This window comes from Neolamprologus multifasciatus, chromosome 16, assembly GCF_963576455.1.
Source record: "Neolamprologus multifasciatus chromosome 16, fNeoMul1.2, whole genome shotgun sequence".
Lineage (NCBI taxonomy): Eukaryota > Metazoa > Chordata > Actinopteri > Cichliformes > Cichlidae > Neolamprologus > Neolamprologus multifasciatus.
The window spans coordinates 20,360,061-20,387,386 of NC_140454.1; the positions used below are offsets into that span (position 1 = coordinate 20,360,061).

At 37.7% G+C, this 27,326-nt stretch overlaps 1 protein-coding gene across 3 annotated transcripts; it reads right to left on the reverse strand.

Annotated features, from left to right (window-relative positions):
* Positions 1-639: 639 nt before the first annotated feature.
* Positions 640-26,578, reverse strand: slc4a10b (solute carrier family 4 member 10b). Of its 3 annotated transcripts, none has more exons than XM_085135042.1 (26): positions 26,222-26,578; positions 25,128-25,169; positions 21,321-21,402; positions 17,343-17,498; positions 17,092-17,230; positions 16,499-16,659; positions 16,165-16,350; positions 13,740-13,828; positions 12,095-12,252; positions 11,904-11,991; positions 11,214-11,360; positions 10,246-10,349; positions 9,380-9,554; positions 9,084-9,217; positions 8,661-8,906; positions 8,419-8,524; positions 7,918-8,079; positions 7,519-7,632; positions 5,963-6,124; positions 5,603-5,854; positions 5,326-5,394; positions 4,307-4,480; positions 3,526-3,645; positions 3,358-3,422; positions 3,168-3,268; positions 640-1,378 (listed from the first exon to the last, which is right to left on the reverse strand). In XM_085135042.1, exons 1-25 carry the CDS (start codon positions 26,267-26,269, stop codon positions 3,193-3,195), a joined length of 3,255 nt encoding a protein of 1,084 aa, XP_084991168.1. In that variant the 5' UTR covers positions 26,270-26,578; the 3' UTR covers positions 640-1,378; positions 3,168-3,192. The 3 variants fall into 3 exon arrangements, with proteins under 3 accessions (XP_084991168.1, XP_084991167.1, XP_084991169.1); XM_085135041.1 differs by having other exon boundaries at positions 3,358-3,425; positions 26,222-26,574; XM_085135043.1 differs by lacking the exons at positions 25,128-25,169; positions 26,222-26,578 and adding an exon at positions 24,615-25,102 and having other exon boundaries at positions 3,358-3,425.
* Positions 26,579-27,326: the final 748 nt, after the last annotated feature.

Consider the following 27,326-nt stretch of genomic DNA (forward strand, 5'->3'; position numbering starts at 1 on the left):
CCATTGAACTTTTTTGGTGATTTCCTTCCTCTAAAAAAGGGCACCCAAACACATGAGACATCAATGGAAAGCCCAGGATGTCCTGTATTTAATACATCAGGACTTACTAGGGTAGCTCAAATAAGTCAAAAGGCACAGACCAAATAAAGTCCATTACAGAGGACATAAATGAATAGACTGGTCCTCAGGAGGATATATAGGATATATATAACAATATTAGTCATCACAAGAATATATTAGCATATGCCCACAAATACAACAAGTACAACCCACTATATGCATGCATATATAAATCTGGGACATTTTTGCCCCTGGTAGGATCTCCCAAGGGAAGTTGGTCCTAGTTGTAGGTAAATATAATTACATTCTAATTACAGATAAATTTTTATTTAAATCTTAAATTAAGTAATTATTTAAATCTAGAAAAATTAAAACTCTAGTCACCAGCCTTATTATAAAATGCTATGAATGTTCTCAAAATTTCAAATTCTAAAATGCACTCAAAGCTTTTGCAGTTATTCAGTGTTTAATGCATCAAGTTTTGCTAAATCAAAAATGATAAAGAGAGAAACAGAATTGTTGACTTCCTTAAAAAAGTTCATTTGAGCATAAGTTTGACTTTGACAAGATAAACAAGAATGCTTATAGAAATTTATTTAGTGTAGCACACTGACAAGTTATACATAAAACTATTATTTGATTTTAAAAATTGAGTAACCCTCAATTCTTCATTGAAATGTAACAGTAGATGGCTAGATGCCTTTAAAATTCATAATTCATAACTTTATACAACCATTAAACACAGGATACTTTGAGTATAGTTTACATTTACAATAAAAACAATATGCACACACACACACACACGTCTTTGTTAGACTACCATGTATTTTGTAGCAAACACAAAACAAATATAAAATAAATACCATAAAATAAATGACAATATAAATATAGCTAAATATTTTCTCATACAATTTATTACCATTTTGGTACAAAGAGCTATTGCTTTTGGTTCCGCATAATTAAAATCATTACATAAAATTCAAAATGGTCCCCTTACAAAAACAGCAGAAATGTATGTTTCTGTGGTTTACATTCAATAAATCCAAACAGTATATAGGGTTAGATGTTAACAACAAGAGAAAATTAGATAGCGGGTTCTATTAGTTCATAATAACCGGGATACATCAGATAAAGCAGTTTTTTACTTACAGAGATCTGCAAAACTAAACTTGAAGGATTGATGATATGAAACACACAATGTAGATTTGTTTGAAAACACAGACGGAACAATGACAAAGACTCGTAATGCTGTCCACACTGACTTCCATCTTCTCCAGCTTTTATTTGTACTTGTGGAGAAATGCTGAGAGCGGTGTAACTATCAGAATCCAAAGAGAAAAGATATAAAAATGTGTAAAAGTAGTAAATATGTAAACATCTTTAAACAACACCATCTTTAAATCGACGGCTTACCTAAAGTGATTTTGCATATTCCTTTTACTCTGACTTATGGTGTTATTTATTCATCTGAATGTTAGTGATGTCATTCACCTATTGCCTTTCTGACTTTTGAATATGATCAAATAAATGGTACTAGTCTCATGGAGCTACAAGAGCAAAAATAAATAAATAAAAACACTGTACCTAACCAACATCAGCTGTCTTTGGCGATGACAGTTTTGCCCACAGTATGCTCATATTACAATCATGTAAGGCTCAAAAAATTTCTAACTTGATGGTCTTTTTGCATAAAAGCCCCAGATCCATATACATTTTTTTTGTTTGTTTTTCTGTCACAAAATAATCAGCTGTCATTCACAATGTCTGGCGCCCTCTATCATCCACAACAGGCCATGATATTGTGTTAACCTTGGGCAAAATTAATGAAAAATACAAGGATGCAAAGTAAAGGAACCTCAAAGGATTGTGGCTATTCAGCTCTAAGAGGTATTTATGGCTCAGGACGTGGAGTGGGTTGACTTTCAATCAGAGGTTCACAGTGAGATCCCTGGATCCTCCAGTCTGCATGGAAGAGTTACTAAAACCTGAGTTGTCCCTAATCCATTCATCAGTTTGACTGTGTGTGAGAATATATGTGTGTGTGATTGGGTGAATGAGGCTTGCAATAAAAAGAACTAACAGTTCTCAATTAGAGGAGACAAATGTTATTTAAGAACCAGCCCATTTACATTATAAAAAAGGCCATGTGGTAAAAAGCGAGGTGGATAAATTGATGCACCCATCATGTCTAGTGTACACGACAAAAGCCTGTGTCATTGTTATGATCTGGTCTAGGTGAGGTCAGCTAATTATCTGGATTCCCCAATGGCATGGGCATATTCTAAGATGGCACTGCCAGGATTCATCAACCAGAGTGAAAGAGTGTTTCAGGGAGCTTAAGACATAATTTTCACACACCATTGAGAATCCTTTGGGATTTGCCAGAGGAGACTTTACGCAGCGGTCTGACTTCCATCATCAATATGAGATCTTGGTGAGAAATTAATGCAACTCTGGACAGAAATAAATGTTGTAAAATTGCATGAGCTTATCGAAACAATGCCAGAGTGAAAGGCAGCCCAATAAAATATTAGAGTGAGAATTTTATTTTGTTTGATTTTTTTAAAAATTTTGCAAAATTACTGTATTAAATCTTAAAATCCTGAAACATAAATTATTCAATTTTTGAATTTGGAATAAAAATTCACAATAAAAAGTATTGCCATCACTGTCACTATAAAGGGGGGGTGGGATCATAGCATTAAGTCTAAACTTCATCCTGTTCCTTTTGACCATCTAAACTGTGCCATGTATAGAAATATTCTTCTACGTGTAAAAAATAAACAGTCAATGCAAAACTAACTGTTAGCTCTAATGAGTTTTGTATGTATGCATGTCCACCTAAACAAATGGACCAATCTTGGTGAAATTGCATGAAAACTGTCATGAGTGCCAACATCTATGTGGCATATACAATCTAATGCATCATGGCATCATGCTAAAATAATAATTATAGCATATATATATATATATATATATATATATATATATATATATATATATATATATATATATATATTTGTGTATGTGTGTGGATGCACAACTAGTTCCTGCACTGGATTTACAAGTATGAAAATGTTGCAAATATCCAATGCAAATATTCTTACCATATTGTTTTCTTTTTGAAGTATCTCAACCACTGGCATTCCAAGTATTTCCAAAAGAACCTTTGGACATTTCATCTGTGATGTTGATGATGGGTATTCCTCTAAAAAATACAACACACAAATTCACTTATATAGTCCATATGAATATCAACATTTACAAAAGCATTTAAATGCTGCCCCTAAAACGTACTTATACCCTTCTAATGGCACTTGCTCTACTCTGTCATCTTCTGCCAATATACTCTGCTCCTCGTCCTCCTGAAGGTTGAATAGATGAAAGCAACTCATTTTAGAGCCATGTAAATAGTAACAAAATATTAGTGTATTGCCATTTGTTTCGAAAGGAAGGGAAAAACACCTCTTCAGCATCCTCTAGTTTCTTCTTCTTGCTTTCTGGCATGAGGTCATCCAACCAGCTTAGCTCTCTCTTGGTGAAGATACAGTCCATCAGTTTCCTGATAAACACCAAAGCCAACACCTACAGAAGTGCCACAGAAGAACAAACACATGACTCAAGGAACCATTTTAGTAACGAAGGACACTGTGCTGAGGAGCTAGATCTATTTATTTTAATATGAAACAAAGTACAGTATGTAAGAAACTTAACATGTACAGCATTTTTTATGTATGATCTGATATCCTTGTATTGGTGTTCCTACGTCATCATAACAGTGTTGGTCCAGAATCAACAATGAAACTGACCAGTCCCTGTCTGGGCTTTTAATAGCATTAGCCAAGAGGTTAGCCAATGCTATTGAAAGCTATTACAAGCAAACCGACATGAGTGACTTAAATTTGCGGGGGTTTTTTTCATATTGGATAAATTAATAAAGAAAAAACCTGGAACGCTTGTTCCAGGAGAGAGGTTTATATAAACAAATGCATTTTTTTCTTCAATTTTTCAACACTGTAACATCACAACAGCATGACTGGTTAACAGCAATGCTGAAACTGAAAACCAGTTTCATGATGATGGTGCAGGAACAACACTAACACAGGGATATCAGATACATCATCACAGATCATTTTCGACCATGTGCATCAATGCTTTCACACGCTCTTTTTCCCTTCTGGTTTTCCTAAAGGTTGTAGCTCTAACCAATATATTTGAGTGTGAGGAAAATGCGCTGTTTACTGACCATCATAGGAAACACAATGGCAGCCCTGGATGTCTTGATGGTCCACAGAAGAACCAAACAGCTGAGCTGGATGATGGTGAAGAGGTGCACCTTCCTCAGGGGTACATGTCGTAGGTAGATGAAATCGGGCTGGTGCTTGGCTGGCATACCGAACAATCTGAGACGGTCATAAAACTGTAAAGGAAAGGTAATTATTCTTATTTACTACACTTATTTACTTCTTGATTAAAAATAGTCCAAATGTGAGCATTATTACTATAAAATCACAACACATGGAAGGTTAAGATTAATCGCTCTCTGTCTACAATGCAATCTCATGATTTCGGTTTTAAAGTTAGACATTTTAGGTATGATTGAGTCTGCTTTTATCACCCCAGAGGCCATAGGCAGTTGTTTTAACCCTGATTAAACATACAATTTCCCCCTTTGCCATAAAGGAGCTTTAAGGTTATATTAATCTTCTTGAGAGCTTCTGAGAGCATCAGCTGTTTATAAAGCCTATACTTAGAAAATCAGAGTAAGGTTTAGATGCGCAGTATAAGTTTATAATGAACAACCTATAGATATAACACTGCTTTATTTTTTTAGGTCAAACAACTAAGCTTTTATAAACCAAAAATAAATTGCCTTTTAAGCATCAAAAGCCAAGCAGACTAGACTCCTGACAAGCTTGTGCAGAAAGTCTAACACTAAGGCAAGTGAAAAGTTTCTCTGTGAATGTATAGCAACAATAAGTCTGACCGCTGAAAAGAAGTTTAAAAAGGCAACTGTTAAAAATAGTGAAAATAAGCACTATTTTAGTGAGCTCCCATCATTTTAAGATGGGAACACGCTAGAGACCAATTAGCTCTTCTTATCTGGGCAGCTAGACAATATGGAGGCGATCCCCTATGATGGCTAAGCAAGAATGCAAAGCCTACACAGATTATCCTATAGGAAAAATAACACATGTTATTTTCTCACATGCATAATTTCAGCAAATAAATTACATATTACTGTGAAACTCCAACAACTTTTACCTGAATGCCTCTGAGAGAAGACGCTCCCATATAAAGGAATACTCCATACAACACAGGCATGGGTATGAACTGAAAATCAACAATAGAGAAATATATTTCATACAGTTCCTAAGGGATACTTGGAAAAATTAAGTGTAAACACAAAAACCTGTGTATGTTTCAAATGCTTTAAGGCGTTGAAAATAGCAATATAAAACAGTAAGCATCTTTGTAACTCAAGTCACATTTAATAATACTGTGATCATAACTGCAGAATGAGTTCAAACGAGCGTCTCACCTTGAGCACTGATGTCATGAAGACCGAGCACCCCATAAGAGCAAAGATCATGAGCCCGGTAAAGCGTTGTTCTCTGATACCAAGGAACTTGGGCTGCTCCCCGGGAGCTGAGCACTCGGATTCAAGTTTCAGGCTGTTGACGTGGGTGATGGAGAGGACGGTGGCTGCTACAAACCATGGCAACCCCATCAAAGAGCAAACACCTAGCATAACCCCAACCACGAACAGATCTAGATGATATCCACAGCCTTTCTAGAGAGGGGAGATACCGGTTAATAAAGTTAAAGTTAAGCTGTTTTGATGCAGTTCAGCAAGATATTATGCAACTCATTTGTAGTCTGTAGGAAAGCAGGAAAGTACCTTGAGTTTGTGTTCCTTTCTGTTGATTATGACAGCCGTGATCTGCTGGTCCATGAAGATAAGGATGGTACAAAGCATAGCTGGCACCACCGTTATGACTGCTGTCCACCAGGGGTTAGGCCCCAATGGGGTGATGAACCAACCTCTATCATCTCTTGTTGGCTAATGAGAAAATATTGCGTTTGGTTAGGTGATTACACTAAAATAGCATGTCAAGAGTATTTTAAAGGAATTCTTATAGCAGGTGATGGGGAGTCATAATCTCCATTCTCTGTCCTCGTTTATTTAAATTGTGTATTCACTGTGTATTGGGATGTGCATTCCCCCATCCCTTAAAGTCACCATAGATGGGTATCTTCTTCTGGCCAGTAAGGGCAGCAACATATGCAAACCCAGTTCTGAAAAAGTTGGGATGTAGTGTAAAATGTAAATAAAAAGAGAACAGAATAATTTTCAAATCTCATAAACCCTTATTTCATTCACAATAGAAAATTAAAAACATATCTAATGTTTAAACTAAGCAAATATTAGGTCATTCTGAACTTGGGACAGGACCATGTTTATCAGTGTGTAGGATCCCCTCTTCTTTTAACATCAGTAAACATCTGGGAACTGAGGAGACCAGCTGCTGAACTTTATGGTAAATGACTGTTCCCCCATTCTAGTCTGATGTAGAGCTAGATCAGACTAGATCAGTCCTGGGTCTTCTTTGTCATGTTTTTGCTTCCTTATTTGTTTGTTTCATTTGTTTACATGCTCCAAATGTTTTCAGATGGTGAAAGGTCTGGATTGCAAACAGGCCACTTCAGCACCCAGTCTCATCTACTGTGAAGCAATGCTGTTGTAATAACCGCAGTATGCACTTTAGCATTGTTTTGCTGAGATATGTCCTCCCTGAAAAAGATGTCCTCTAGATAGGCACATATGTTGCTACAAAACCTGTATACACTTTTCACCACTGATGGTGCTTTTCCACAGGTGGAAGCTGCCAGTTCCATAGGTGCCAATGTTCCCCTGTACCAGTATCAGAAATGCAGGCTTTTGGAAATGAGCACTGATAATAAGCTGGACGGTCCCTCTCCTCTTTAGTCTGCAGGATGCAAGGTCCATGTTTTCCTAAGAAAATAATGATTTTCAGCCTTGACATGATTTTTCAAGATTCCTGGAGTCTTTTCATGGTGTTATACTGTAGATGTTGAAATTTTAAGTTGGGAAACATTGTTGGAGAATGGTGAACTCTGCCTGACTACATTGCTTTTTTTTTTGTTTTGTTTTTCAAGTCATTTTGCTTTAGCACCGCTTGAAGCCTTTTGTCACCCCCGCTGCAACTTTTTTTGAGATGTGTTTCCCACTTTACACATCGATGTGTTTTTCTCTATTGTTAATGAAATAAGGGGCTTACGAGATTTGCAAATAGTTTTATTCTGTGTCCAAACATTTTCAAAACTGGGGTTGTGTGTGTGGGTATGTGTGTGCTGTTTTGAGATAGACTTGTGTATATTTAATCTTTCATTTTGAAGATTGGACTGAACAATTTATTGTATGCTCTGGCTCACCTTAAACACACTGGGAACTTTCAGTTTTGGAGATGGGACCCCTAGGGCATAGTCAACCAAGACCATGGTTAGGATAGTGATGAAAACAGCAAAGTCACTGATAACGGACCTGACCTAAATAAAAAAAACCAAAAAAATAGAGGTGTGTTTGTTTAAAAAAAAAGTAAAACAATCCATAAATGTATGGGTTTCATTAATACTAATTAATAGAAACCAATCAATTGAGTCACTACTGCCCTTTAATCATGCTATACTTAAGTATGACCACTAGAGTGTGCCACTGCATTGTGCTACAAAAGTAAAGACATGCTAAGTTAGTGACAACTAGTACCTTTCTCTTGATGATTCAGTCATAATCTTGATACACTATCACAACTGATAACAGACTGTGGACAGTACCTTGGTGGGAAAGTAGTTGCTGAACTTGAACTCCTTGAGGAAAGCTGACATGAAGACCGTGGAAAAGAAGAGAATGACACACCAGAAGAGAACATCAGGAATGTAGGGTCCTTGAGGTCCACAGGCACTGCCCACAAACTCCCCACGATTTTCAATACAGCCCTGCAGACAACAGGGCACAACTGTTTGTTACAGGGTTTATGAACTCCCATGTCTACAAAAAACTTTCAAAATGTGCTTTTACAGTGATTTGCAGTGCAGTTTGAGTAATCCAATATAATCCAACACACATGCCCTTAATCTGCTCTATCTCTCCCATTTGGAAAAGGATGCCACTTTAAGGTGGAAAACCTAAATAAATGCTTTTCAAACTTGTCCCCATGTAAATCAGTATTTAAATGTCTTATATGCATATAAAACTACCATAACTAACAGATTTGTTCATGCTTTGCTTTTTGGTTTTGTTTTGTTTTTTAATACTTTTTAGTGGTTCAGTAATACCTTGGCCTCCAGTGCTTCCCAATAGATTTCTGAAGCAGTGATGTTGTTCATCTCCCAGTACTTCAGGGTGCCATTGGTGGGGTCTGAAGGCTCAACGCATGAACATCTGTGGTAGCACATGAGCATCTGGGTAAGTTAATAATCTGTCATCATGGATTTACTGTATGGCTATGAAATGGTCTTCATAATTATTCCTGCATTACTTTAAACAGACCATGCTATGAGAATTAATGTCCACTTACGAGTACAAAGTGAGTTTGTCCAGGTTGTTGTTCTTGTTAAAGGGATAGTGTTTCCCCAGGTGGACGAGTTTCTCCAAGGCCTCGTAGATGAAAATGATGCAGATGAGTGAGGCAAAGGCTTCCTCTGTAAAACGTGTGATGTAGCAAACAAGGGAACTGGCATCTGTGGCCACCAGCAGAATACAGAGGAAAGCTGTCCACAGGCCGATACAGGTCCTCAGTGACAGATAGGACAAGCCATACTCCCTATGTTGAGATTAACAAGAACAGTTGTCTTTGGAATATTGCGAATTAGAGGAAAATCAATATTAAAATAAAACTGCATGCTTTTTGTCCATGAGATCAATTCATGGCCAATACATTCATTTTCAAGTCAGACAATGTAACAAAACACAATTCGACATTTGTCAAGGAAAAACATACTTGCAGAATTTGAACAATATCTTTTCAAAAACAAGCACAGGCCCCGTGCTCCCCAGAATGGTAAGGGGCTGCCCGGCAAACAGGGAATAGGCAATTCCAGTCAGTGAGGCTCCAAACAGTGACTCAATTGCACTCTGGGGGATGGGAAAGGACAAAGAAATTACTAATGGATATATATGCTGAAAAGGGATTCATGATGTTGAACTACAAGTATTGTCTAGTGAAACTCTACTACAGTGTGAAGCTAGTCTTTGCAGAACAGCGTGAACATTAAGAGGAAACGGCAGGTGATTTACTATGCGTCCTTCTGTTGCCTCTCCCAGTAGTCCTCCAAAGGTGATGACAGGGGACATGCAGGCACAGTAGAGGAATAAGAAAGAGGCGACACACTGTAAGCTAAAAGCATCAGTGTAGTCAGACAGGTAGTGAGGGGCCTTGCGTTTGATGTCTAAAATGAGACCGCCAAACCACCTGGGAAGATAAATAAATGAATAAATATTAGCGTCAGCATTCTGAGCTTTTCATTTTGACAGTTTTATTAATTTCAATGAGCTAGTTTTTTTCCCCTAACTTGTTTTCCTTTCACTGCCTTCCCAGTGCTCAGCTATTGGCTTAGTGTAATAGTTCCCCATGACGGATAAAGTCTCTCTGCAAAAACTGAGATCTGGAGATAGAATGTTTCTATGGAAACCACTTCATCACTGCAACTGCAGACCAAGTTTCCCCAGGAATAGCCGATTAGCATCACAGTCTACATTTTGTAGAAGCATAGCTGATTCAACCTCAAACTCCTTTTCTGTGTACAACACATGAGGAGAAAACACACCAAATAAAGTAGTGTGAATCTTTGGACGCTTAGTAGAATTATCCTAAATTATCTCCGGCACATTTATGTTTAATGAGGTGGCTTAGTGAACATCTTAACTTCGTGGTGATCACGGTTCCCAAAACAAACAAAAAAAAACTTCCTGAGTGACTCTCCCCCACCCCCCCATAAAATTATGAATAATCTTGCATAAATAGGCTGTTGATTTTCTTTACTCATTTCAGGTATTACCAGCAAAATTGTTGCATGTTTAATCATCTGGAAATTTACCCATATCTATTTATTTATTTAGACAGAGATCTTGACCCCCCCAATGTTCAGCACAAAGTGACTCACTTCCCGGTACGCTGCAGTTCTGGGCTGCCATGAGCATCGTGCTCTTCTTCTTCTTCCCCCTCTACTAATCCATTTGGTAAAATGTTACTTTTCTTTCTTTTCTCCTGTTTAACAAACAAGGCACAAATGATGCATGGCATTAGTTTAAGCAGGTCAAGCTCAGCCGCAATCCCAGCACACAATCAGCTCATGCCTCACGTGATACTCTTCTATACATTCAAATGATAAATCTCATGTATGGTGCACTATCTAAGCTGCTTTAACCTGCTCACAGTGGCTGTGCATCTGCAAACCCTTCTTGTTCTGTCTGGCTTAATCAATGTCATATCTGTCGTCACTGATGCTTGCTCTCTATCTGTGCTGGCGTCTTGCAGCTGTTCTTCCTGGATGGATGGGGATGTCCCAGCACAGAGCCATAATGCCAAATGGATCATTCAGTCAAAAATAATTTGACTTCAGTTTCTCTAACCTAAAATCCCATAGTTTTCTAATGGCACCAGGATAGGCCTGGTGTCCAATTTTAGACTAAAAAAGAGACCCATCACATGGTGACTGTTTAAGAAAATCTAAAAACTATAAGCAACTATGAAAAAACAACAATGTTGTCTTTATATTTAGAAACTCTAAGCGAGTGTAAAATTGGTTTTCTTGGAGTTTTTGATAGAGCTTGAATATGTTTTCCAGCCCTGGAATTTCTATGTGAATTTCTCCTGTAATTAAGAACTCAGGATAGAAAATATAGGCAAATGTTTTGATCCAGTCTGTATAATTCGAGCAACTTATAAACAATTATGGAATGAAGGCTCAGTTTTCCATGGATTCTTGGAATGATCTGCATAGAAAGTATTGTCAGTGGAAATAATAATCTTGTTCTCACTACAGAGGCGCAGTTTTATCAAATATTAAAGAGTTCCTGAATTTGACTGAATTTAAAAAATCAGCAACTGATTAATAAAATTCATACTGACCTGAGAAGGTACATTTTTTGGTGGCTCTATCCGTATAGACGGGTCCCATTCCCCAGGAGGCAGGACTGTCACTTGATCAAGGAATTCATCAATACCAGCAATTATATCATTTCGATCTTTAGCTTTATAGGCAACATCATGGAAAACCTGCAAGCAGAGACATATGTTTAGATGCACTATATCAGTGTGGTGCAGTGTATATGCAACACTCTCTGAACAACAGCCATCACTTTTTATATCTGTTAAAAGAGGATTTACACTTAGGGACGGTTTACAGCAGCTTCACCTTTGGATTACCTGACAGGTGCTGCACAAACTAAATTTAACTGACTCGTTTACACTTATTCCAAACAGTGTGTTTGTAATTAAGTTCAGACTTTCTCTTTTCCATAGTTATGGAGGATGACAGCATAAGATCCAGACAGAAAAGGAGAGCACAGGGGCTGAGTAATCACCAAGAGCATGTCATTAAAGCTCTGAGCTGTACTTCATGCTGAGAAATGTACCATCACTTTTGAAATTTGGTGAGTTCTGCTAGGCTGTGAATTTATGCAAAGTGCCTGCAGAAAGTCTGAGTATGACATCTGACTGACATTTACACCAATCTACCCACTTCTTCAAAACAGTAATGAATAAATAAACCCTTCAGAATGATAACTTGGTAATATTTCTCCCTTAGCGAATTCTTACCTCATCTGTCATCAGTGTTGCAATAGATCTCCCAATCTCATGATACTGAGACCCTCTACCCAAGGGACCCAGGAGAATGAATAGAAACCTAGAGGCAAAATCACATCATTTTAATTTGATTTGTCAAATCAAATGTGGCTGACTTTTTTCTGTGATCTCGACCTAGTGTAGGCACATCATACTGTAGTGACCTTGTGGCAATCGGGACTTCAGCCAGTCCGTTGAGCAGAACCGCCGGCGAAAGGCGGACAAACGCCACCACTGGCTTGTTCAGGAATTCCAGCTCGCCAACTAACACATTACAGGCCTCCGCTCCCGGTGGGATCTTCTTCATGAAATGAATGTCTATCTGAAAAAGGCCACAAAGAACAGTGCTTCATAATATCCTTCATGGTTAGCATAACATCCAAACAGGTCTCACAATAAGAATGGTTTAAATAGTGGCACCACATAGCATTTTTTGCATTTAAGTAATTATCTTTTACACCTTACCTTCACAATAAGCCCCAAATGTAAGATATTAAATGACATTCAGACTAAATGCATTGAAATTGCCCGGGATTTATGTGTCAGAGGACATAACAGTCAAATTAGTTGCAGGTGAGTGAATGAAACATTACAAAACAGTGTTAAAAACCAAATATTACTTTGATTTGTTGCATAATAACTCATAAGGCTAGGTTATTTTTCATTTCCAAGCAAATAAGATGCCTAATAGCATATAAAACCTGCTCCTGATGATAAAAATAATCCTCTTTCAGTCGCTTAATCCTTTGTTGTTGGGAGTTTGTATTTTTAGTTAGTTCGTTTTTTTTTTTTGTTTTTCTGTATTACAGGGCAGTTGCTAGTGCCAACGCAAATAATATTCACAACATACACAGTAATGCATGTGCTGCAACCATTCAGATACCAAACAAATTCCCATTTCTATATGTGTTGACTTTCAAAAATAGTGCAATATTGAGAATTTTTAGAAGTTTTATACTAGAAAAATAATTATTCTTTGTATTTAAGGTAAATTATAACCTGCAGTTGGAAAACATTTGTATTATTTTATAAGAAAAATTCAACTGTGAATGATTTTTGTTTGTTTATCTCAACCATTATAAAAGCACAGCACATTTTATAACTGCCCCAGCGCTCCGGGCAAAGCACATGAAGCAGATAATTCACTGACCTGGACAATAGGCTAAACTCATAAACATTATGCAAACGGTTTCAGTGAGGATTTTACTTCTGTCATTGCTGTGTGTGGTTGTGGTTATTATCTGTGGTGACAGTCTTTTTTATATATACTTAACAGGGTTATAATCCTAATCCTTTACTAGATGACCTTTCCATTAAAATGCCAACAATGACACACAATAAAGTAATAGTCTGCTCAGAGTCTGGTATGACACACTCTTTTTCTCATATCTGATAGTGTTATGTATATGCTTATATTCACACTGGATTTCCAAGAAGTATCTTTTTATTGTTATTTTTATTGTCATTGTTATTTGCAATTACTATTTCAAGCATTAAATACATTTATTACATTACTGGCACACTAATGCATGTTTTTTTCTTTATATGTTGAGTAGTCTACATATGAAAATGTATATTTTGAAGAATTAGCATTTTGTATATAAATTTATTGTATATAGCATACATAGAGCAAAATATATATATATATATATATATATATATATATATATATATATATATATATATATATATATATATATATATATATATATATATATATATATATATATATATACACACATACCTTTTTGGCTTTTGCACGTATACTACACACACTATGCCTGCACCTGAATAAGTTGTGTACCATACCTTGCTGAAGTCCACAGAGCTGGTATCTCTACTGATATCCCCTTTTCCATCTTGAACTGCTAACTGAGACTGGGAGGCGGCCAGCTGACCTGAACAGTCCAGACCAGATATTTAATTAGCTCAAAATACACATGAAATAATTTTATCTATAACTGTCATTTTTTTGTCTTTTTTCTTTTGGGGGGGGGGGGGGGATAAAAACAGAAACTAACAATGTGCATCCTCTTCATTAGGTACACCTTGCTAGTACTAGACAGGATCCCATTTTGCCTTAAATACTACAGTATCAATTCGTGGCATAGTTTCAACAAATTGCTGGTAATATTATGCCAAGATTTTGGTTGATATTGATATGATATCATCACACAGTTACTGTTGTCCATCCATGATGAGATTCTCCTGTTCCACCACATTCAAAAAGGTTCTCTGTCGGATTGTGATTAGTGACTGTGGAGGTCATTTGAGTACAATAAACTCTGTCATCTTCAAGAACCCAACTTAAGTTTATTTTAGCTTGGTGACATAGTGACCAACCGTCACCATGTCATAAAGACAATGGACACAGTCAGTAACAATACTCAGGTAGTCTGTGGCATTTAACAATGACCAGATACCAGGGGGCATAAAGTCAAAACCAGAAAATATCCTCCACACCATTACACCACCAACAGCAGCGATTTTTGAACCACTGATAAAAAGCAGGATGGAGCTATGCTTTCATATTGTTAATGTCATATTCTCCCTCCGCCATCTGTATGTCACAGCAGAGGTCAAACTCCTCATATCAGACCATTTTCCAGTCTTCTATTGTCTAATTTTGGCGAGTATGTGTAAATTCTGGCCCTGCTTTCCTGTTTTTAGTTAACAGGAGTGGCACTCGATGTGGTTTTCTGCTGCTGCAGTTTATCTGCTTCAAGGGCTGACATATTTTTTGTATTCAGACATGCTCTTCTGCATACCCTGGTTGTAACAAGTGATCATTTGACTTACTGTTGCCTTCAGAGCAACTCAGAGCAGCTCAACAAGAAGACAAGATATGGATATTTTCTCTCTTTCACACTCTGTAAACGCGTTAGATATTTGTGTGGGAAAATCCCAGTACATCAGCAGTTTCAGAAACACTCAGACCAGCCCATCTGGTATCAATCTTATTATTGTCACATTCAAAGTCACTTAAAGTGTCTTTCTCTCTCATTCTGATGCTTGTTTTGAACTTCAACATATCAATCATGTCTGTTGCTGCCACATGTTAACGAAAAACTGAACAGCTAATGATGGCGACCATCTGAGTTTATACTTTAACTGAAAACATAAAAACTGAACAAAACTAAATGATGAAGTATTTGAATGCAAATATTAATTATTCAATAAATTGTTAAAAACTGAATTACTTCTGTTTTATTGTTCGGTTGGATATCTATTAATGAATTGCTTTGTAACTAGTTTCATTACGCTCCGTGGTCACCTGCACTTGCTGATTAATTTCCTTAAATAAAGTCAAATGAGGATGATCACACAGAGATAAGTACAACTTTCTGGAGCAATTATTGATTTAAAAAATGAATTTCAGCAGTGTTGCTGTCTAAAAAAATCCATGCTCATCAACGTGATCACTGCCAAGCTGCCTGACAGGTTTGGCCTAATTTCTGTATTCACTAAACAGCAGGGTCAGAAATTAACACTAATTATAGTGTCTAATACACTCACAATACATGACGTGGAGCTTATCTCAGATTGTTGCTTTAAAACGGCCTGTTAAAATAAAACAACACTAAGAACACCCTCAAATGAGAAAATCTTTGAACAAACAGTTTGGTTTGTTCTGTAACTAATTTAGTGATATGGGATTCTGGCAAACCTTAAGCTTATAAAATGTAGCTGGCAAAGATAGTGGAAAATAGAGCTTCCAGTTACTAAATTCAGCCCAAAATTCAATCAAATAGTTTTTGCACCATGAAGACCAATATTAACATTTTTTTATACAGCCTATTAAACATTTTCTTTTCAATCTTCTCTTTAACTTAACTGTTTCTGTCTACCAAAATTATCTATTTTGAGTTGCCAGTCACAAGAGTTGCCAACATAAATCACAAGAAGCCTCTCTGCAATGTGTTTTTTGAGTAAAAGCTAGTAAAGGGGCAAGGGCATAGTGTATAAACCAGCACCTGTTCACTTGAGTGGGGCTGTGGCAGGTGGGTGGGCAGATTGTGGACAGAATGAGGAATGAGCAAAAGATGGAAATATGCACAAGTTAAGACCATATGTATTAAAGACACATACACATATTGCGCATTCACAAATTATACACACTAGAACACTTCCAACAGTTGGTATAAGGCAACATGTTGTGACCACTTTAACTAAAGAGTGATTCTTTCTTTTTAGAATATTATTTTATAGGAGACAGACTCTCAGGTTTTCTCACCGTTTTTATCCAGATGAAGCTCAGATGTTTTCCGGCCAATGTCAGCGATGGAGCGTACAAGTGGCAGGCGATTAGCCAGCTTCTTCTGGTTCTGGTGATGGTGCTGCTTCAGTAGTGTTTCACGCACTTTCTTTCTGAGCTCATCTCCCAGTGGTGAGTACAACTCCTGGTGGTCTAAGACCATGTCTAAGATAGACAAACACAAGCTGATGCATTCAGTTTCTTGCACTTAAATCTTGAGCAAATGATTAAAAACCCATATTTATACATTGAAAATAGTTACAAATTTTTCCGAAAAAGAAAAATCTCTTGAAAACAGAATTCAAGTCATTACCTGCAATCTCTTCAATGGTACTTGCCCTCATATCAAGCAGCACGGTGCTGTTGATAATGCAGCAGCGCAGCTCAAACAAACTGTGAAGAGACAGCGTTGCTACGTAGGGCTTGCTCCATCGTTCCCCTCCATCCTCAACATCCTCCTCAAACTTCAGCCACCTGCAACAGGAATTTGAGTTCCTGTCAGGAGAGGCCAACAGACCACAAACTGGCAGGCCATCTGTTCTAGCTGCAGAAACAACACTTATTCATTCTAGGTCCCTCACTGCTCATGTATAAGTCATATATTTCTCTCTAAAATGTACTTTTTTAGTCTCCTTCTTTACTGCTTTTCTTTAGTGTATATCTCTTTAAATAACATGTCAGATTTACCATGTCAACAGAGATCCATAATCTTTGATACATACAGGAAAAGACATCTTAACATCAAAAACCATTGCAGACATAAATGAATTTAAAAATGCGCCACAATTGCAGCTATGAATTGCAGTTACTTAATTTAGTGAACACAAAAACATCAGTGCAAGTGGATATTTTTAATCAGAGCTTTCAGCGAGGACCTTGTAGATAATGTGTCCATGTTGACAGTACCTGGCACTTTCCCTCCACTCCGAATCCTCTCCTTCCCTCACACAGATCTCATCCATCTCCGTGAAGAGATCATGAGGAATGTGTTCCTCATCATCATCTTCTGCACCCAGCAAGAACTGCACTCTCTGGGACGGAGTATCTAGAAACGTAGTGGATTCAAATAATTGGTACAAACTGAGATTAACTGTACCCAAGATCCTATGGTTATTACAAAGTAATAACTAGCTGCTTTAAAACAATAATGTCTGTACCATAAATCGGAGACTCTCTACCCTCCACCAAGGTGTGGACTCGCTCCTTGCTTCGCCTCCTGCTGTACTTGTTTCCATGGTGGCGGTGCCGGCGATGGCTGCGGTGTCTGGTACTGCCCAAAGGGACGTGGACCCCAATGTAGAGAGTCCTGTGACCTGGGGACAAACATGATTAAAGATAAAATACACTCACTCTGCCCGGGTTAAATGCTGCTTCTGTGTGTTAATCCATTCATCCTGCGTATTTTTATTTTATACGAACACATGGCTCAGACAGATAAGATGTAATCACGTAATGGCTACTGCAGCCAGACCACACTGAGCATTAACTCGGGGTCAGCAAGGGGCAACTTCCAAGCCTGAAAAATGAAAAATGAAGCACCAAAAAGGCCAACGGCGACTCGTGGCTTCCATCCTAAATAGTCTAAATTTAAAAGCATGTTTACAGTCTGATGTTTTGAGTTGTGTGAGTCCTTGTGTTTTGTTTCCCCTCATTGTGTTGTGTTGTGTTATTCCATCATGTTTCCGCAGCCCGTCACGTCTGTGCTCCCCCTCGTGTTCCCTCGCTCCCTCTCGTCTGCCTCTCCTCCACTCCCACATCATCTTTCGTGTTTTATCGTGAAGGTCCCATGTTTTCATGTTCATTCTGCTCAGTATAGCTTCCCATGTCTTGTTATGATTATTCGTGTCCGCTGTGTTCCCCGTGTGCTCCCACGTCCCTCTTTATCTTTCTGTGTATTTATGTCAGAGTCTCCCTCATAGCTGTGTGACTCTCACTGTGTTTCCTGCGTGAATTAGTATTTCCCGGTTTAGTTTTGTATTGTTGTGTATCGCCTTTTTCCCACTCAGCAAATAAAGCTGTATTTTGAGTTTAAGCCCCGTTTCCAAGAGTTTGCTTTTGGGTCCTTCTCCTGCCTGCACACAGCCGGTTGACTACCAGAATATTTTAAAAAAAAAAAGTTCGGTTACACTTCCCAGCACAACCAGACGCACTTCCACAGATTGGACACAATCGCTACATTGGTGTAAAACTGTAATCAGCAGTGCCTGTTTGTGTTTAACAATTTTTAAAAAGAAACTGTGGTTTGAGAAGATTATTTTGCTCTGACCTTTTTGCTCAAACATTTAGTCATCAGATATTTAATAGCAGATAGTTCCTTTCATCCACAGATTGCTGAAAAAAACACAATAATCCAGTGACACTTAAATGGAAAAGCCTTTTTTATCTGATGTATTATTAATTATCATTTCATCCCAGTTCATCGTGATCTCTTCAGGCGCCTGCAGATTTCTGTGTAACTATTATGTAATGCGCTAATGTCATACTTGGTACATAAAAACGTTACCTAACTCGACAAGCAGTTAAGTCATTAATGATACATGAACCAGAATGAATCAGTGTTCAAATTAGCTTAAACAGAGTTGTGAATATTAAAGCAATTATACTGTATGCCTGTTACTTCTTATTTCTTCTGCTTACTTTGTCTGAATAGTTTTTAGTATTTTTTTAGTATATATATTTTTCCAGGTGTACTGGAAAATGTATTCCCTTTACTCCTTAATGACAGATGGGAAGGTATTGACTGTTTGCTCCTCCTGTAACATGCCAGTATGCCCTGATCATAGCAGGAGGCAAACTGAGTGCTAGAACTGAATCTTGTGTCTGATTAGCTTCACCTGTTTTTACTGGTTTCTACTATCTGTATGACTGCAGTAAGATTTTGGTTTGCATTGAGTCGAGGCGTGGAGGGTTAAACGTTTAGCGGCCTCAGGATCTGGTTTTGTTGACTTCAATGAGTGATGACTTCATTTTGTAAAACGCAAAAATTAATTGTGGGCTAATAGTGTGTGTAATTAATAGTGTGTCTTTCCCCAGTGTTCTGTCTATTTTCACTGCTACACTATCCAATAAAGTCACAAATGCTAAAAATAATAATAATAATAATAATTAATTAATTAATTAAAAAGATTTAAATGTGTCTGAGCAGTGCAGATGTGTAGTGTAGTGGTAGATTATTCCATAGATGTAGGTGTTTAAGTGTGAAGTATTTCAACAGACATTTCAAAGCTTTTCTTTCAATGTTGATTGCCATTGGTTCTGTTCTCTGTCAAGATGATCCTACACTGCTTCAGCAATATTGAGGTTCAGGCTGTGGGGAGGCCAATCCATGGCTGATGGTGTTCCACAGTGTTTTTCTGTCCAGGTATGCTTTTACTGTACTGGCAGTGCGTTTGAGGTCATTTTCATGTTGTTAATCAGATGCTTTCCTGATGTTGCTGCATGGTGGATCAAAGTATGCAGACTTTGACAGCACTTTTCCGCATTTATAATTTCAGTATTTTTAACAAGATCCCCAACTCAACTGGCTGAAAATGTAGCTCTAAACTTTGAGAGTGCCTTCAACATGTTTTACAGATGCCTATTATGACCTCCCCTGCACATACTAATGATGATTTGAACCAAAAATTCAGATTCACAAGACCTATTACACTGATTTTAAGACCAATTCTTGTGTAATTTAACATTCCTTGGTATTTTCTGCCTGTTTCTCTTCCTTAAGAATGGATTTGTGACAGCTATACCCTTCCAGTGAGACCACTTCTGAACATTAAATGGACCAACTGAAAGGCCAGATCAGTCTCTGAGGTCTGTTGTCAGTCTTTGCTGCATTTTTTGGTCATGATTCTCAGATACGGCTCTAGATCATTTTTAGGCCTCCCCCTGTTGTCTTCCATTTCTCCAGTTTATTCCGATTTTTTAAAGAAACGCTGCCCACTATCCCAAGATATGCCACATTTTTTTTTTTTTTTATAGCTTTTATAGCGTTTGGGGAATCATCTTCTTGGTGCACAAAAACACTATTTTATATGTCAAACTTTGTTATCTTTGGCACTTTTTATAGATTCGACTAAAGAAATTTAAACAACTGATTTGTTTTTGTGACAAAATGCCTAAAGATACTATTTCAAACTGGTTCTTTACTAAGTTGTCTATTATGTGTAGACACAACATTGGTTCACCCCCAGAGTTAGGTAGCAATTTTACTTAGGTTCCTTTTTTAATGTTTCTGAAAATTGTCAGGCATAAGCACTGAAAATAAGTGTAAATGCAGTAAATGTTGTATCTCCTTGTGGAAGTATAAAACAGCAATCGTGGAGAGCGAGACAGTAGAGGAGAGAAAGAGATAGAGAGAGTCTGTGTTTGTACTCGAGTCAGCCCACTCAGTTCACTGCAGAACAACACAGGGTTGCATGTATATACAGTGTGCTCTTGAATGACTGTTGAAGCTATTCCTAGATGCTACATATATGAAGAACACAAGTAATTAATTAAGCTATTCTGTTATGAATATTGTTGTTCTGAAGCCCTTTACAGTAACATCAAACTGTTTTTAGTTCAGTTTATTTTTGATTTTATATTCCACTTTGGTTTCATAGAAATGTATATTTAAAGAAATAGTGTAATTATTTTTACTATTATTTATATATTGAAAAAATACTTCTACATTAAGTATGTATGTGCTGTTTTAACATAAAACAGACAAATAAAAGAGAATAACCCTGTTCACCAATATATATATGTCAAAAATAACGATAATGTGCTAAACAAAATAGATTTTTAAGCTCCAACCTGCTAATTGTAATTCACTTTCACAGAAAAGAGAATCTGTAACATTTTGATCATCTGTTTCTGCAGATGTAGACGGTGCTTGCTCCTGGCCTTTAGTAGCCCAGAGATCCCACAGTGTTTGTCTTTGTTTCGACTGTCCGCGTTTTTGGGCAATTGTGAAATTTCTGATGCAAACTCAGCTCACCCACAGTTTCTGCCTCCCACTCTGCTCTTATCTTTTAACTGTAAAAAAGCTGTCAAGAGGAAAGCAGCAGTTGGGAGGACGGAGTAGGCGGTCTCAGCTGCAGAAGCCTTTTCACTCTTTGACACTTTTAGTATTTCCCAGCGCATTGTGTACATCCACGTACCTTCAAGATCTTCTTGCTCAAAGTTGGTTCTCTGCTCGGACCGCGTTCCTCCTCTGTCCACCACCGCTTCATCGTCATTTCTCTGTTAGACACGCAAATGCATGCACAAATACAAATTCAGCGTTATGAACATCATTCTAAAGCATGCTCATACAGTATTACACCAACAACTGGAAGAAACATCATCCTGCAATATACCGGCGTATCCCGACTCAACATAGCATGAAATAAAATGTTTGTTGACCTGGTGCTCCCTTGCAGAACATTATGAACAAACACATTATCCAACTGAACGGTGCAGCTGCCATGGAAACTAATTGCACTTTTTATCTTGGAAAGGAAAGAGTATGATCTTAGTCCAAACAGAAAGCTTTTCACAATGCGAACAATAATTTACCCACCCACAAAGAAAGTTTTACTTCTGTTCAAGATGTCTCCTTTGTGGTGACTTGGAACTGAGTTCAAAGGGAGAATCACTGTTTGATTTAATTTGATCAAGTAAGCATTCCTCCTAACTGGTTGTTTATGTTAACTAAGCACATTACAGTTCATAGTTTATCCGTTGTTCAATGTCTTATAACAATACGTCGCACATTCCAAATAAATTACCCTCTCTTTGTTAAGATATTATATTTGTTGTTTTTTTTTTTTATTGCAGCAAGAACAGTTTTATGACTAGATACAAATTTAAACCCTGAGTCCTGCAATAACAATTACAAATGAGGAGGTTAGGTAACTTAAGGACTGCTCAAAAATTAAATTATGCTCAATTACACTTTTAGTCTTATACCTTACTAAAGTAGCTTTACATAGTTCCCTGGTGACCCTCAGTTCTTCCTCTGAATCAAGTTACACTCTCCCTCACCTTTCCCTTCAATTCGGCTTTTCTTTTAATTGGCTGCCCCTTGAAAATTTAAGTCTTGAACAGCAGATGGGTGGGGATGTTTCTGCCATAGCTGAGTGCTTCAGATGACTGTTTTAGGAATATCGCCTCTTCCTGACATCATACAGAGTTAAATGTAGACAGAAAATGCTGCAACTGAGCATTTAGAGGAGTCTGAAACCCAACAATTTACCTCACTGTGATTACTTGAATATCCATTATTATTTCAAACTTTTAATATGAGCAAAAACCTTAGCAACAATTTAAATAATAAAATTATGAAAGAAAACACAAAAAAGCATATTAAGACCCTTTCAAGACTGAGCATTTCCTACATCCTCCTGTCTTATAAACCTGCAGGTTTAAAACCATTCATACTGGACATGGATTTAGATGATTAGATTCAGATCTCAGGGAAAACCGGCAGTCTGTGGTGTGAAATCTTATGTAATACTTGTGAAAGATAATGGAAGTGAGGAGGTGGTAAAAGGGATTCAGAAAACCTTCAGAAATTATTATTTGTCATTTGAGAACAGATAGAAACCCAGTGCTTTTACCTTTTCTTTAGAAAATATTATTTGAATTTGGATTTATAAAAAAATTCAAAGCTCTGAAGGATTACACAGATGAACACCAACAGCATGAGCACTTACAGCTGACCTCTGTGTGCTCATCTGATGGATGCATAACCACGGCACAACATAAACAAGACACAGGACAGAAAGGGCAAGTTTGCTGTAGAGTAGGCTGAGGTCACTGACTGCAACAAAACACAAAGCCCGCTCACTCCAGCTTCATGGTGGGTGGAGAGATAAAACGGTATTTTGGTCCCTGTGCTTCATGCAGATTTGTACAGGAAGTTGGCAGTACACATATTTCCTGACATGTGTCAATGTGCCAAATAAACTAAATACATGCACAAATCTGTGAAGTATTATAATGAATCTTTAAAAAATGAATTTGCAATTAAAAGATTGTTACATTTCTCAAACTCATTCATCCAGAAACTACAACAAGAAGGTATCTTAACAAAAATACCAGAATCAATAGAGCCATGTAACAGGTAACAGAAGTCTACAACACCCTAAAAACTCAATAATTATTGTGTTTATAAGCATAAAGGCCAAAGTTTAGCACAAAGGTTTTTTTGCAGGTTATTCATTCAGTGGGTTTAGACCACATTAAACTAAATTTTAAATAGACAGGTTTCTTTAAAGCAATTTTATTTTTGATTGAAGCACTAAAAAAAGAATACATTTATACATAAAATAATGAGGAATGCCACAATTTCACTGCCTTTCATGGGTCTGGGAAATCTCTAAATGAACCTGATATTTAAATATGCTGACTTATCAGAAGTAGGCACTTTGCTACGTTGGTGTTTCTTAGTCCTGTCACAGTATTGACCAAAAGATTGAACCTTTACATGCTTTGAATCTCTTGATTTAAAAAAAAAAAACACCAATATTTACACAGTCAATATTTTTGTCTTGAAAGCTTAATACCAGCTTTTTCCGTGAGCCATCTTAACCTCCAGTAGACCATCGGAGCATTACGATAATGAAGGGCACTGCTGTTTACAGCTGCGGTGCCACATGGGCATGCCAAGCCACGAGGCTGATGCTGTTAATCTGTCTACAAATGCACAGCTACGGATCAACATCCTGCTCAGATTAAAAGCCGGCATTTATTACTAAAACACCAGCCACATTAGTCTGTGAGATGGTATTAATGTTACACTTGAAGCATTTAGCTCTTAAGAACAGATGCAAATATTAAAAAAACAAAAATAGTTACAATTTTGTATAGTAGTCTGATTACTTCCCAGAAACCACACCCAATGCACGCACAAAGACAGCTACTTTCAAGACTAATGATCAGCAACCACCCAGTAAAATCATGTTAAAGGCTGCTGGCACACCACACAGCTGAAGTGATATCACAGGATGTGGCACATACTTGGATCTGATCCCTACAGATGGCTGTGGCAATTTTGAATCCATCAGTGGCAGCGATATCATTAACCGCACAGGCTTTCATGTGGTACAAAATGTACTGTAATCCTTAAATGTTTCTGCTTCGAACTTCAACATCCTGTAAGAGGACACATTAGCGCCAAATCACTTTTTAACCAGAGCTGCTACGTAAGGTGTTTTGCAGCTCTGACCCCTTATTTTGGCAGACTTTAGGTCTGCATCCATCCCCCAGCTGCAAAAAATGTTGCACTTGCCAGTTTTTAATCGGGCTTTTCCACTGATTCTGGACACACTGAAAAATCTCTTCGCTAACCAAACACTTTTTCCCCTGTTAAACATGCAGCAAACTTGGGTTTTCAGCAGAGAGAAACTTCACATCAATAAAACAGTTCACATCATCAACATAAATGCCTGGCATCATGAGCTGTAGCCTACCTGATTGTTGACAAACCAAGGTGCCTGTTTGTTTTCAGACTGCATGAGCTCTCCCTTAGTGTCCTCTGCTATTTAATCAGTAGTGACTGAATGAAAGACAGTGTAGAAGCTGAGCTCCTGCTGCCCAGCTTCACACCATGTCTGATAAATGCTGATGCCCTTCTGCTGTGTCAAACAACTGTAATTTGTGATCAAGCATCTATCGACAGTGCCGCCACTCTGTCATCATGAGATTATCGCTGTGACATCATCGGTGCTGCACAGCAGATAAACCTTGGTTTATATAGTGTCTCCTCTCTGCTTTGTATGTATATAAAGTAAAACCACAAGTTCATTGTGTTACACTCAATCCTCTTGGAGTGTTCTGCTGATCCAAGAATGAACCTGCTATCTTCTTTCACTTGTTACATTTACATTTTATATAGTGATAATCAAATGCTTCAATGTAACTTTTATTGGCAAGTTCACCCTAACGGCATCCATCTAAGGTGTAAAACCCAAGGAACAACTCACCAGACTTCTTCGCCCAACTGAGGATCCAATGGGAGAACTGGCCTGAAAAGACATAAAGTTGCAAATAAAGTTTATTTAATAAAACAGCAAATCAAATTTTTAAAGTTGAACATTTCCAAAAGCTCAACTCAGTCCTTAAATTCTTAAAACTCACTGAGCATGACCTGAAAGTTCTGTTCAATTCTTAACTGCTGAGTGACTTTTAAGGTCACTCATAAGTGACATATGTTTCAAAGCCAAATCTATATTTGGCTCTAAAAGTCGTATTAGAGGGACGCAACTCACAGCATTCAGAGAAATGGAAAAATCTGTTTTCATAATAACAGCCAGCAGATAATGACAACAAATCTCCACTAAAACGATCGGAAGAGACCAATGAACACGGGTCCTCCTCCCTCTGTGAACATCCTCTATGAGATGACTTCTCCAAATGACATGCTCAAGCAGAATTTGAATGTGTGAAGACTGCCTGCTTTTATTAGTGCAACTCGTAGCTATGCCTGATTTTACATTAACAAGATGGAAGTTACAATATATTTACATGATATGATGATAAAAAGTCACTTCTGTCAGAATGATGATGTATTAATAGCAACACAGCTGTCACGGCAGGGATTTACCTTACATTTGCAAAATGTTATAGCATGTTACAGCATCACTGAATTAACACAGCATCATACTGAAATTTAAAGGAGTAGCAATGAAAGCCTCCCAATGTCTGTTTCAATTCAGAAATTTTACCATCATGCCTCTGGAAATGAAGTTACATTTTGGCTCACTAAAAGGATGGATTCAATAAAATATTACGAGCTGACATACTGCCATTCCTCTTGATTGGAGTGGCAGCGTGCTTTCAGTAGATCCCTGCAGGTGAACCACAGCTGCTCATAACTCCACAGTTAACTTAATTATTTAACCATCTGAGAGCCAAACGTTTTGAATCTGCTTCCCGATTTCTTTTTTTTTTTCTGCCTCTTTTAGCATCATCTTTTTTACCAGTACTCCACGCAGTACACGCACTAAACTTGACACTAGTCCTGAAATATTAATGTACATTAGTAAATATTTGTCCCAAGACATCAGTTTCTGTTTACCGATGGCAGCAGCGGCTCTATCTGAGCACCCTGATCCGCAGTATCCATGTTCCTCTCTCAGCAGAGCAGCGTATCAGAGAGACGGAGCAGAGACCTCCGGTGCGTGTAATCCTGTCAGGTGTAGTGGTAACTGAGCTACTATCACATGTTTATATCATCGCCGCTCTGCAGCTCGCTGATGATTAGCGCTTCTCTGACGCGCTGCCTGTTCGTAAAAACCACGCGCATCTCTGCCAGCTGACGCGGACGCGTCACTCTTAATATGTTTTGTCTTTTTTTTTTTTCAGGCACAGAGGAAAGACACCAATTATCAAAAGATATCAAACTGTTTCCCTCCAGTTTGTTTCCAGTTTATGTCCCCAATTATCAGGCTACGTATTCCTGTTTCAGTGTGGCTTCCAGTACTTTATGGATAAATACGAATAGCTTCATTTTTAGGCTACAGCAGAACTCTGAGCTCTGTCTGGCCCCCTCCCCCATGAGCTACACAATATCTTACTTAAGACCAAAAAACAGGCATGAAACTGATTTAGGCCTACACACTGAAACTAGTCGCAAGTTGATTTAAATATTTAAAATAACGTTGATGATCATTTATATTTAACATTTTGTGAGTTACTTTTTCTTCTCGCCGGAGAGATCGTTGTACAAGCAGACGTGTCTTCTGGGGGATCCTGAAATGTGCGTAAGAAAAAGGAAAAGCTGTGAGTCTGTTTAGGTCTGTTAAAATTGGTGGCACTCGGGTCAAAGTCCTACCTTGATAAATACAAGATGTTATGTTATTTTGTAATTTAATATGTTTGTCCATATGCTGCTAGGACAAGTGGAAGAGCAACAAAAACACGATACACGATCGTTTCCATTGGGGCTTGTGGTTTTGTGCCCGGTGTTGTGCCAAAAAGGGATTTCCGATGTTTCTCCGCTTTTTCATATTTGTTTTACTTATATTGGCGAATAGACTTTAGTGAACACACAGGATCTACAGAGGAGTTAGATGTAAAATAAAGAAATTACTTGTGCTGTTGTGTTACTGTTAGAACCAATCCAGTCCTTTTTGGTTACTTGAAAAATCTTCTTTTTTAATATGTCATATTTGTTTCAATAT

What these genes read in the sequence shown, in the direction of transcription:
- slc4a10b (XM_085135041.1), bottom strand. Translation starts at nt 26,269, where the DNA reads ATGGATACTGCGGATCAGGGTGCTCAGATAGAGCCGCTGCTGCCATCG. An exon ending in GCTCTGTGGACTTCAGCAAG is followed by an intron (nt 12,253 to 13,739) that starts GTATGGTACACA and finishes GGCCTTTTTCAG; the next exon opens with ATAGACATTCATTTCATGAA. An exon ending in GTGCCATTAGAAGGGTATAA is followed by an intron (nt 3,269 to 3,357) that starts GTACGTTTTAGG and finishes TGTATTTTTTAG; the next exon opens with AGGAATACCCATCATCAACA.